We start from the raw sequence: 13,225 nt of genomic DNA, 5'->3' as shown, positions 1-13,225 counted from the left end.
TTTTACATTTATGTTTAATTTCATTTTTGTCTCTGGTCTCAAATTTGATCGCTGATTCTTTTCGCAAACTCCCCCACCCCCATTTACAAAAGGAAAATACTATTTAGTATGAAATTGATTTTTGTATCAAAGCACGAACAGGTGATTTTTCTCAAAATTCATTAATATGTTTTTTTAACTAATATTTATTTAGAAAAAAATTGATTAGTCAATGTTGGTTTTGGTGCAATTTTTTCTTCATCATGAATAGCATTGTTCTTTCCAAAATATTTTGAATTTTTCTCACACATAAATCAATGGTGACAATTAAGATATTTGTTACAATTTTGCTTAGGATTTTCATGAGTTGGATTGAGTCTGATTTGGTTAGATTCTTTGTTTAATTTGATCAAAATTTACTAAGTTGGATGAAATTTATTTAACTTTTTTAACAAATCCAACCCAAATCAGATTTTTTAACTCAAAATAATAATAGAAATGAAAAATTTATGAAATAATACAAACCAACAATTATTTACATCCACATGCTCATAGGTAATGAATTTGTTCTCCCAAATTATTTTTTACCTCTCTTTTAATTTTTTGTTTTCACATTAAAATATTAATTCCCCATACATCGATTTCTTATCGTCTATTATCTTTTTTCGTATCGACCTTTTTTTAAACATAGGTCAGAATGTGTTTTTTAATTAATTTATTTGAGTTTTTTATTTTGTTTTTTCTAAAATTGTTATTTATTTCAGTTTTCCTTTTTTTTTAAAAAATAGTTTTCTAATTTTTTGTTAACCTTTGTTTTTTTTAAAAAAAATCATGTGTTTGTTTTTTTTTAATTTCTTTGTATTTTTTTGTTACAACATGTTTTTTAAAAAATTGAGTGTTTTTTGTTTAAATTTTTTTAGTTTACTAATTTATATATAATAATAATAATAATAATAATAATAATAATAATAATAATAATTTAAAAGAATATAATTTATCTACACTTGTGTAAAAATTTGAATATAAAACACGTGTTTAACTTGATTAATAGATGAAGTTAAACTTTTAAATAAATTAAATCAAAGCTAAAAATAAAATCTATAACCGATTATAAACCAAGGTCAATCGTTACATTTTTTTACCTACTTATTAACATATTTTTTTACATGTTTGTTTTGTTATCATATCATAAATCATATAAAAAGTTATATTTTTTCTCTCTCCGTAGATGTTTGATAATAACATTATGAATGTTCATCAAATATTTTTTCTTATGAAATGATATCACTTATGATATTTATACATATAGAATGTTTTGAATTGTTGAGAAGAGAGTAACATTGAAAAAAAAATTAAAAGACACTTTTTAAATTTGAAAAAAACTAAGTTAATGATAAAATTAATTTTATTTTATTTTCAAATTTTAATTTAATAAAAACATTTAGCTTATTAAAAATAAGTGGAAAAAATATAAATGATAATAAAAAGAAAAAAAGCATGTAGCAAACAATGAAAAGAAGATTAAAAATATAGAAACAAATTTAATTGAAGTAAAATATTTTAATTTGAATTAATACATCAAAATTTTACAAATAAAAACAATATAACATACATTCAACGTTGTTGGCTTGAGCTTACACGGTGAAGACAATTTTGCTTTGAATGACCTGTGATGCGACACACTGAACATCGTTTTGGGAATTTTTTAAAGTTGCTGGGTGCCCCAGCAATAATGCTGGGTGCACCTAGCAACTCCCCCTTCTTCCCGTGCTATCACTCAAACCAACAGAAAATGTGACAGAACTAACATTAACATAAAGTCATTAACCATCTGGTCTTGTAACAACATCGTTAGTGAGAAATCCAAGCATTTTTTTTTCCCTTTCTATGTTGTTCTACCCAAGAACCTTGTCCCTCCAAACCTCACTCAAGCGCGGTTTCACCCCCACTCCAAAACCCATTAATTGCTTCCTCCTCTTCCTCTTCCGCCACCGCAAGTTCAACCTAATCACCCACTTCTTCTCTCAGTTGAAATCCAACAACGCCCCTACCAACCGCAGAACCCTCTCCCTCCTCACATGGTCACTCCTCAAATCACACAAATTCGAAGAAGCAGAGCAATTCATGCACTCCCACACCCACATCACCCACTCCTCGATGTGGGACTCCCTCATCCAAGGCCTCCACGACCCCGAGAAAGCACTCTCCGTTCTGCAACGCTGCGTGAGAGACCGTGGTGTGTTACCTTCTTCTTCCACTTTTTGTTTGGTAGTTCACAAATTGAGCTCAAAGGGGTTGATGGGTAGGGCCATTGAGGTGCTGGAGTTGATGGCTGGGGATGGAGTTAGGTACCCTTTTGATGATTTTGTTTGTAGTTCTGTGATTTCCGGGTTTTGTAGGATTGGAAAACCGGAACTTGCGTTGGGGTTTTTCAAGAATGTTACGGATTGTGGAGGGTTGAGGCCAAATGTGGTGACTTGCACTGCTCTTGTGGGGGCTCTTTGTAAGATGGGGAGGGTTGGGGAGGTGTGTGGTTTGGTTCAGTGGATGGAGAGGGAAGGGTTGGGTTTGGATGTTGTTTTGTATAGTGCTTGGGCTTGTGGGTATGTTGAGGAGAGGGTTTTGGGGGAGGTTTTTGGGAGGATGAGGGAAATGGTGGAGAAGGGTATAGGCCATGATTTTGTGAGCTATACTGTGCTTGTGGATGGGTTTTCCAAGCTTGGTGATGTGGAGAAGTCGTTTACTTTCTTGGCGAAGATGATAAAAGAAGGACATAGACCTAATAAGGTTACATATAGTGCAATCATGTCTGCTTATTGTAAGAAGGGCAAGGTGGAGGAGGCATTTGGTGTTTTTGAGAGCATGAAAGATTTGGGAATTGATCTGGATGAATATGTGTTTGTGATTTTGATTGACGGGTTTGGGAGGATAGGGGATTTCGATAAAGTGTTTTGTCTGTTTGATGAAATGGAGAGGAGTGGGATTAGTCCTAGTGTTGTTGCATACAATGCTGTTATGAATGGTTTGTCCAAGCATGGGCGGACGTCTGAGGCGGATGAGTTATTGAAAAATGTTGCTGCAGATGTGATTACGTACAGCACGTTGCTACATGGATACATGGAAGAGGAGAACATTCCGGGGATTTTGCAAACGAAGAGGCGACTGGAAGAATCTGGCATTTCTATGGATGTTGTGATGTGTAATGTGCTGATCAGAGCCCTGTTTATGATGGGGGCTTTTGAAGATGTTTATGCACTTTACAAAGGAATGCCTGAAATGGATCTGATTCCGAATTCGGTGACTTACTGCACAATGATTGATGGGTATTGCAAGGTAGGTAGAATTGAAGAGGCACTTGAGGTATTTGATGAATTTAGAAAGACTTTGATCTCGTCACTTGCCTGCTACAATAGTATTATTAATGGCCTTTGCAAGAATGGTATGACAGAAATGGCCATTGAGGCTTTGCTTGAACTCAATCATGAAGGTCTTGAGTTGGATATAGGTACATTTAGGATGTTAACGAAGACAATTTTTGAAGAAAACAATACAAAAAAGGCTTTAGATTTAGTTTACAGAATGGAGGGTTTGGGACCAGACATATATAGCTCAGTATGTAATGATTCCATCTTTTTATTATGTCAAAGAGGATTACTTGATGATGCAAATCATATGTGGATGATGATGAAAAAGAAAGGCCTATCTGTCACATGCAATTCTTATTATTCTATTTTGAGAGGGCATCTTAATAATGGGAATAGGGAGCAAATTTATCCCCTTTTGAATAGCTTCCTGAAAGATTATGGTCTAGTTGAACCAATGGTACAAAAGATACTTGCATGCTACCTCTGTCTGAAAGATGTCAATGGTGCCATTCGATTTCTTGGAAAAACAATGGATAATTCTTCAACAGTCACTTTTCTTACCTCTATTCTCAAGATTCTCATAAAGGAGGGTAGAGCTTTAGATGCGTATAGGCTTGTCACGGAGACTCAAGATAATTTACCAGTCATGTATGCTGATTATGCCATTGTGATTGATGGCTTGTGCAAGGGAGGATATCTCAATAAAGCATTGGATCTTTGTGCCTTTGTTGAAAAGAAGGGGATGAATTTGAACATAGTCATATATAATTCAATAATAAATGGATTGTGCCATGAAGGACGTCTTATTGAAGCATTTCGGCTATTGGATTCAATAGAGAAACTTAATTTGGTACCCTCTGAAATAACTTATGCTACAGTTATTTATGCTCTATGTAGGGAGGGATTTTTGCTAGATGCAGAGCATGTTTTTAGTAAAATGGTCCTCAAGGGCTTTCAGCCAAAAGTACAAGTTTACAATTCATTACTTGATGGAATTTCTAAGTTTGGTCAACTAGAAAAGGCATTTGAGCTTCTAAATGATATGGAGACAAAATATATCGAGCCTGACAGTCTGACTATTAGTGCTGTAATTAATTGTTATTGCCAAAAGGGTGACATGCATGGAGCTCTTGAATTTTATTATAAGTTCAAGAGGAAGGATATGTCACCTGATTTTTTTGGGTTCTTGTATTTGATAAGAGGTCTATGTACCAAGGGAAGGATGGAAGAAGCCAGGAGTGTCTTGAGAGAAATGCTCCAGTCCAAGAATGTGGTAGAGTTAATTAACATAGTCAACAAGGAGGTTGATACTGAATCAATAAGTGATTTCCTTGGCACTTTGTGTGAGCAAGGAAGGGTTCAAGAAGCTGTTACAGTTCTCAATGAAATTGTATGTATACTTTTTCCTGTTCAAAGGTTGTCCACTTATAATCAAGGATCCCTTAAACAACAGAAGATTTATGAATGGAAGGATGAACCAAAATCTTCAAGCATTGTACCTTCCTCTTGCAAAAGTGGTTTGAATCTTGGATCCTGTGATGACAAAGATGTAAGGAATCTTTCAACAGATAATGGTGGTTATATGACAAGATCCCAGCTGCATGGATTTGACTTCTATTATTCTAGAATTGCTGCACTTTGTGCCAAAGGGGAACTGCAGAAAGCAAATCAATCAGTAAAAGAATTTCTTTCTGACCTGACAGAGTCTATGAACTGAACATGTGGGATAAAAATGAAGAATTCTTTTTATTTTAGGAACTAATCTCTCAGTAGTGCCAGCAAATAGAGCACATGGATGACTGATGACACCTGCAGGTACATAATTGTTCAATATATGTATAATTATGCTTCTAAAGTGTATATACACGTATAATGGTTTACCATTCCTATGGTACTCAAACTTAATATAATGAAACTGGTCAAATTAAAATGGAGCTTTAATATATTACCTGAAGGATTAATGTCACCCTTTATATTATATAAATTCACGACTTCTTTGTCAGACAATTTTGGCATGGGATCCATTTCAATTTCCATTTTTTTTTATCAAATCTATTGCCTTCTGCACCACAAAATTTATTGTGTAAGTCCTAATATCTGTTGGCTTGTGTGCTTTTACTCTTTTCCTTTCAATTTTATTTGGTTAATCTGGGTGTGGCTCTGCTGTTCCCGCTCCCCGCTGTTAGGAGATATTGGGGTTATTAGTCTTATTGTCCAAAGGCTTGGTGGGCTTGTACTAGCAGTACTAGTACTGGATCTAAATTTATTTGTAAATAGGAGTATTAGTTTATTAGTTTCTGTTATGGTATTGCAACAATGATTTCCTAACCCTCTGTCTGGTTGCTTTAATGACCAATCTGATAAGGACAAATGTCTAAAATGATGGGGGAAAAAATTAGCCTAAAATATATTGTAGAAATAATGATAATTTGTGATTTTTAACCTTATCATAAAATTTCGTTTCAAGCACGAGACAGTGAAAGCTCATTCAAGGGTATTGTTTAAATTTGACATTCCCATTTTGTTTCTGATAAGTTGTGCCGTGGTTTCGAGTCACAGGACTGAATCATGGCTCTGAAGTCAATGCTATATCAGAAGACTGATGAGATTGGGAACTATGATATCATTAGTGGAGAATTCAAGTTATTGGTCAAAGGTACAGAAACAGAACTAGGAACAGAATTATCTCAAATGCTGGATCCTGTATGAAAAGGCAGTTATATAATATGGTTGATAAGCAGCTGGTTTGCCTTTTTGCTTCAATACATAACTTGCTAAAGTATGCTCTCCTGTCTGCACTTTCACCTATAAAGTATCAAGGAACCTGTTGGACTCAATACTGAGCCATTATATGATCTGCTATTATATAAATGGTAAATGTGCATACACCTCTCTTTTTTAATTTGGGTTTGTTGCTTAAATTATAATTGTTGCCCATAAAGGACTTTAGCTGCAGCAATAATTCTGGTGAAGCACATCTTGAAGATACAATTGAAGCTTTATTTTTCTGTATTTATTCCTTTTTAAATATTAGTGTGGTTTCCCCTGCAGCAAACTGTACAATTATTTTTTGAATTTTTTTATTTTATATATATATTTTCAGTTTTTTAATCTATATATACTTACTGTACCAAAAATAAACTTTATACACTTACAATAGGTGATGAATTTTATTTCATACTCTATTTGTTTTCTGGTTTTTATTTTCTATTAATCGTGGTTTTCATCTAGTGCTGATATGTGGTGCGGCTAAAATAATACTTCTATGCCATAAAATAAAAACAAACAGAATATTTTTCTAAGGCTCTAAATGAGAATGAAATAATTTTCTTTAACTATTTGTGTGAACTAGTTCTTTTAGTAGAAGACCTTTGTGATAGTGTCATGATTGCATTTTCTGTCCAACTGTTATTTATTAGACACCTTTTTTTCCATACAATAAAATCCCCATAAAATAGGCTTATTAAACATGAAAAAGAAATAAAAATTTATTAGTTAAGGTGAGGAAACCTGAATGCCTGGGAAAATTAGACAAGACACATTATGTACACAGCATACATACTTCTTTTTTCTTTTCATAAACTCAAAAAATTGCATCTCTATGTGTTCTTTATAAATTTTTAATAATTCATAGATAGAAGGTTAGTCTGCTTTTGATGAAGGAATTGGCTGCCTTGAACTGTAATATTTTCTGAAAATCTTTGAAACCAACACTAAAGTTTAAGGGTTTAGTGGATAGTCATTTCTCTCCATCGAATCTCACTATGTTGTTTCCAGTGCCTACTGAATTGTTATGTTTTATTCTACTTTTCATTAAGTTGAAGATTCTGTTTTTGACTATACTTGGTGATTTCTAGTTATACTTGCTATACTTGGTGATTTCTAGTTATTTCATGTATTGTTTTAGGAACCCTGAATCTGGAGGGTTCTTGGCTTTGAGGAACCAAACATTTGGCCAAGATTATTATTATAAATAGTCATGCCTCGGTTTACCTTAGAAACTTGATTTGCTTGGGAGTTTTAACACAATTCTGAGAATTTTGAACACTTGTAGGTCTTGGATTATATATGGTTTCGTTGTGATTGTCTTCAATTGATTTGGCAAGTTAGCACATTAACGTATTATCTTGATGTTTTTTAAAACATGAATTTTATTAGCCAGACCCGTAAACTTTTATGGAGCAACAAACTTATATTTTTCTCAGAAAAAAAGTATTTTGGAGCAACACTTGAACAATGGCTGTGCTTGTTGTGATTACTGATTACAAACCTTTGACAAATGATTTAGACTCAAAGGCTGATTTTATATTTTTTCCCTGGAAATTAGTTAATACTAGTAAGTGGCAACATATATTTTTACTAAACGCTATATAGGCCAAACACATTTGCAATAGAATGGCTTTTTGTAACTTCCTAGAGTAGAGTAAGGGTGTTACAAGATTGGTAGTAAATCATCTATTGTGTTGAACATTATTTCGTACATTTTGTAACATTTATGCATCTGTGCTGTTTTAATTTACTGCCCATGGTATACATATAGGTTGGCTGCTATCACAATACTCAGAATATAAGAGCTGTCATAGTCTTTCAAGAGGAAAGGTGATGAATTGCATGCTGATTTCTGCTTAAACTTTGATTGGCGAAAGTGTTGCTCCCCTGTTTATGGTGATTAAATGTAAGTATTTTTTTTATTCAAGTTATAATAAGTAGATTGAGTTGGATTTTTTGTTCCTTCTGGCATTTCCTTCTTTCTACCCCTCCCTCTTTTAAGCAGAGGGATGGTTGATTTTGAAGCATTAAATTTTTACCTTAGTCTCTCTGGCTTTCATAGATCTTGATTTTTTTTCCCCACAAGGTTGAGAACTCACCATAGTGAAGTATTTCTCTACTAGCTAGTTGCATGCAAATTGCAGATTGGCTGTGTCATGAACTTGTGACAGAGATGGTTGGACTATGGAGAAAGCTAGTGGAGTTGGGCATTGAAAAATGCCTGTCTGGAAAAATGATTTACTCTCAGCCCTTGTGTCACCAAAAATTAATATAAAACATTAGTGGAAGGAAGGGGTGAAAAGAGGTTTTTAGTTGGTGATTGAAATTAAATTTTATGTAAGAACAAGTTTGATGTATTGATAAATACTTCAATTCTGCTTCTCGGTCCAGTCACCTAAACGGCTTATATCATAGTCACTTTGTTCTTTTTTACAGTATTATTTAGAATTCTCATGTGTTGAGACCATGATTTGGTGGTTGTGGATTAAATGTTGATGGTGACAGTAATAATGGTGTTAAAAATGTAACCGGGATAGAAGACTTTGATAATCAGAAAGTGAACTAAACCATGCAATTAGCAATATGTATAAGTTACAGCAGAAACTACCAAAAGATAGGTTCTTTCTTCTATAACTTTATGATTGAATGTTTTCTTTAGCAAACTTGAATTTTTCATAAGTTGCTTACCACATAAGGTGAGATTGTCCGGTGTTAAAGCATGATTGACCGTTGGTGTTTGACATTTATCCAAACACGCTTATAACGTGGGACACACTTCTTCTCTTTCCGAATTTCATTCTCTTCATGCATACCAAACTATTGTTAATCCCTTAATGTTGTGTCTAAATTTATTCATAAGAATGCAATACATTTATATTCTTGATCTATGAATCACGGAGAGACTTTGATATGGATATCGGATATGACACTCTAACACGACTAATGTTTAAATTATAGGACATAGGTATACCACATATACATACAAAGAGAGATGTTAACGAAATGAGATGAGTAACAACAAAAAATATCTAAATTAATGGTATATTTATTTTTCTAAATCATTTTTTTTATGATAACAAGACTTGGAAGAGACATTATTTTTGTTATTTTTTATATTATATTTTAAGCTTCAGAAAAAAAAAGAATAATTTTTTAATCATATATGTGTTTAACCATATTGAAGCATCCTTTTAAGAGTACAAAAGTGTCGACTTAAGTATCCAAGTCAATAAAAAATAATTTTTTAATTGGACACCTAATAAAAATTATTAGACAAGTGTCAAACAAGTGTTACAGTGTGTGAGTGTTTTGAACATGTTTGATACAATGTCACTTTGAATATGAGAGACATTTAAAATACTTATAGTCATATATATGCTATGAGAGAGAAATACATTATTGTTTTCCTTATTATTAGTGTGCAAATTATGCTTCCGCACTTGCTCTAATAATAATGCACAAAAGGAAATTGCATTTTGGAGAACAAGATTTTGTGATTTATGATTGCATCCATAATCATCAACCGCTAAAGTAGTTCACAATCAATTCTTTGGAAGTAAACAAAATTGGTTAACTAGGTCATATCCTACGTTGTAACTCTGCTGGGCTAACAATTCAATAACTGAAGGACTAATTGTAGTGTTAAGGATGCTGGCTGGACTTACAGTCATGCAGAGTATGCTATTGAGTTGATTAAAAAAGCTTCCCGTGTCCAAAGCCAAATCTGCTCCATCAGCAAAATGGAATGTAACCACTGGAAACCCAACTAGATCTCTACTTATAATCCCATAATGACACAGCTTCTATGGAGTATTTTCAAATATAACTTGTCTAAAGGACCAACTAAGGAGATTTCTAACTTCATTGTAAAGTAATTTATGCACACTGTCAACTAGGTAGGTGATAGTGGTCCCTGAGTCACGGATGACTCCACCAGTGTTGTTCCCTTTGATCTCAAAAGTTATTGGAGCTATGTCAAGCCTTTTTTCCCCTACAATTATGCCTTTCAGGGTGACATAATAAAAGCCATGATGCACTTCAAAAGGTGTGGAATATCCTTCAAGATCTGCCCCTTCACATAATATCAATTGGTTGTAATTGTAATATGGGTCAGCCAGGTTGCCTACGCAGTAAGAAAACTTTTGGCCAATTTTTGTTGCCAAAGAGTTAGGTCCATTGTTTAGTCCTCGTATTCCATTGTACCCGGGATCCGTATTGAATCCAATGTTGTGGCCACATCTAACGAGTACATCAAATATCTGAGAGTGACCTTCATCTGTTGTCTCAAAGACAACCGTGTCGCTGCCAAATGTTCCTGAAGTGGAGGACTTGTCCACATAAGAGATGTTGAATGGAATAGGGTCACATTTACAGCCCTTGAAGCCACAGGGTGTTTTGCACAGTGGGGAAAAGGTGGAAGACTTTGAGGGGTCAAAGAGTAGACCTACATGGTTGCACATGATCCACAAGATGTCACTGCTAGTGTCCATGATAACTAGTTGTGGGATGGGGGGTTGGCCTATTGAGAGGATTGACCAGTATGGTTCTACGGGTTAAGGAGGGAGAAATTGTAGAAAAAAAGTGTTCAAAAAACACATATTGTGTGGAATAAAAGAATCTATTTTATATTTAAATTATATTATAAACAGATGACATATTAAAAAGTGTACTTGTTGATGAGCTCTTGAAGCATAAAAATCCTTCTTCAATAGTGTGAAGACTCTACGTGTGTCCACACCGAGACTGACCTCTATTCGTCAATAACTTTGACAAGTAGAAAAATAAGAATAGAAAAGTGATATTGGGGATCGTTTCAACGTGCAACCTAAGACTCTATTTATAACACGCTAAGAATACCAAATTTCTGATCAAATCAAAATCATTATTGATAGTATCATTTTTTAAGCTATATTATTTCTTGTTACCTTTTATTGCTAATCATTTAGCAATTCAAATTGAAATAATAATTGACCAAGTCAAACTTGTATCTAGTCGCCTTTTCAATCCAAATTTCAAATACAAAATCATACATATTTGTTTCTCTTCTTTTACCAAATCTTTCATATTATTTATATTTTCAGTGCTAGCAAAAATATAATACTATTCCACCTTTTTGAAATCAATTAATCATTTGATCATATTAAATTCTCTAATTTAATTAATCATTAAATATTAAAATAATTTCTTTAACAGAGATTAGAACACTCGTTTGTGTGTGACCTCGTAGGTTCAATACTAAGCCAGTAATATATTAATCAAATTAATGTACTAATCAAGGTAGGCGTCTAGCAACACTCCTTAACGTCCGGATAGCATGAAGTAACATTTTACTTTTAAGAACCATTAGAAGAGTATTGTAATAATTTCTTTCATCTTTACAGCTTTGGGTTAACTTAGAGTATGGTATTACTGTCAAACCCTTTTGAGTTAACTCATAATAACTTAAGAAACTCATTTCTTGTTTCATTTAATTTTCCTGGCCAGGATATAATTTTATTCATAGAGCTCAAACTCATTATCAGGAGTTGATGGATTCCTTTTTGATTAATCATTAATTCTACAAGTATTTAATCATATCCATTATCCATTCAACAAGTGCTCTAAAACATTAGGTGTCTGGAATCAAAATACAACAAATAACCTGTTAATTACTATGATAATCTCAGGTCAAACAAAGTTATTATACCTCTTATTGAGAATTTTCTATTGACAGTTTATGATAAATTTTAACCATTAGAAAATTTCAATTGAGTTAGTTCAATGATCACATCAACATGCAACTCATCTATATATGCAAAAATTAATAAATGAGATCTATTAATATTTATCAAATAAATACTATCACATATATATTAATCTATCCGAATTATTGACATCCTATTTACAATAATCCTATGATCAAGAATGATTTAGATTAAAATTAGAACAAACTTGTTTCTCATTATCATAATCTTTATTATAATAAAAGTCTTTAATTTTAATCAAAGACATTATCAAATGAACCATTTAATCAAATAGTGAAATATGACAATGAAAATAAAATAATACTTTATTATTAAAATTAGAATTGATTACATGATGACTTGGATCGTGGGCATACAAATTTATTCCCAACAGAAACACTAGATGTGTAGTCATTATTAGAGACCAAAGAAACTTCTATCCGTGCTGGTTTGTAGGCGAAATGTGCAGCCGAGTGTTGGATATCGAGTTCCATTCAGTCTTTGGCTGTTTCATTTGGCTTGTAGTGGAAATGGCGAACTGAGCCAGGGTGAATGAGTTTGGAGACCAGTCTCCGAGGTTTAACAGATGAAATAATGCTAGTTGATGAGAAACATGTTAAGGATAACAGCAAAAGAAGATCCAATGGTTGATATGCAAATGCCATGGAGTATTGGCCTTCTTTGTTATCGTGTTTGCTGTTTGGAGTTTAGGTAGGTTGTAGATATATATTTCTTCCAAGACATTTAGGATTGAAATATATAGTGAGAAAGAAACCTTTATGCTTTAACACATATTGATTGACCTGGTGGAAGGTATGATTTGTATATATACAAAAGAAAATTGATGATAGGGAATAAAAAACTGAAGGGCCTTTAAAAGGCACCAAGCACATGAAAATTGCATAATCTTGTTTACTAGGACAATCTTTACATTCTCTGCCAAGAATCAATCTAGAAAACGAGGAACAACTTGTGTTATGATTTGATAATCTTTATTTTGAGCAAATCGACTAATGAAGATTTCCTTTCTTGTCTTAGTGCTCGACTGCTCGTGATGTCACCATCACACTAATATTAGTAGAAATGGAAAGGGAAAGAAATGGAGATCTTTTTCCATTATGATAGGAGTAATGAATTTTGCATGTAAACACCTTTACTAACTATTTCTTTCGTCTTCCATGTCTTTCCATGTTGTAATTTGTGAGAAGTTAGGTTTCATTTTCTTTTTCTTTTGGTATTGAGATGAATCGGTTAAGAAAACAAACTATGGTGAAACTGAAACTGAAGTTTGAATATGGCACATGAACCTCTTTAGAGTTGAACACAAATTTTTTAATTAAATATTTGATAAGAGGTCGATGTACCAAGTGAAGGATGGAAGAAGCCGGG

The 13,225-nt window shown here is 33.2% G+C and overlaps 2 protein-coding genes across 7 annotated transcripts; one reads left to right on the top strand and one right to left on the bottom strand.

Annotated features, from left to right (window-relative positions):
* The first annotated feature begins 1,639 nt into the window (after positions 1–1,639).
* LOC100783405 (pentatricopeptide repeat-containing protein At5g57250, mitochondrial) lies at positions 1,640–8,490 on the top strand. 6 transcript variants are annotated; one of them, XM_041010069.1, is made up of 4 exons: positions 1,640–5,159; positions 5,904–6,217; positions 7,885–8,019; positions 8,258–8,490. In XM_041010069.1, exon 1 carries the CDS (start codon positions 1,867–1,869, stop codon positions 5,059–5,061), a length of 3,195 nt encoding a protein of 1,064 aa, XP_040866003.1. In that variant the 5' UTR covers positions 1,640–1,866; the 3' UTR covers positions 5,062–5,159; positions 5,904–6,217; positions 7,885–8,019; positions 8,258–8,490. The 6 variants fall into 6 exon arrangements, with proteins under 6 accessions (XP_040866003.1, XP_006597792.1, XP_006597791.1 ...); XM_006597729.4 differs by having other exon boundaries at positions 8,237–8,490; XM_006597728.4 differs by having other exon boundaries at positions 8,200–8,490.
* Positions 8,491–9,916: 1,426 nt separating this feature from the next.
* On the bottom strand, positions 9,917–10,603 carry LOC100782871 (aspartic proteinase nepenthesin-1-like). The gene has a single exon (XM_041009570.1). It carries the CDS (start codon positions 10,601–10,603, stop codon positions 9,917–9,919), a length of 687 nt encoding a protein of 228 aa, XP_040865504.1.
* Between the last annotated feature and the right edge of the window lie 2,622 nt (positions 10,604–13,225).

The sequence above is a fragment of the Glycine max genome, chromosome 15 (genome assembly GCF_000004515.6).
Source record: "Glycine max cultivar Williams 82 chromosome 15, Glycine_max_v4.0, whole genome shotgun sequence".
NCBI lineage: Eukaryota > Viridiplantae > Streptophyta > Magnoliopsida > Fabales > Fabaceae > Glycine > Glycine max.
The sequence above is the reverse complement of the archived record's forward strand: the minus strand, read 5'-3'. Positions and strand labels throughout refer to the sequence as shown.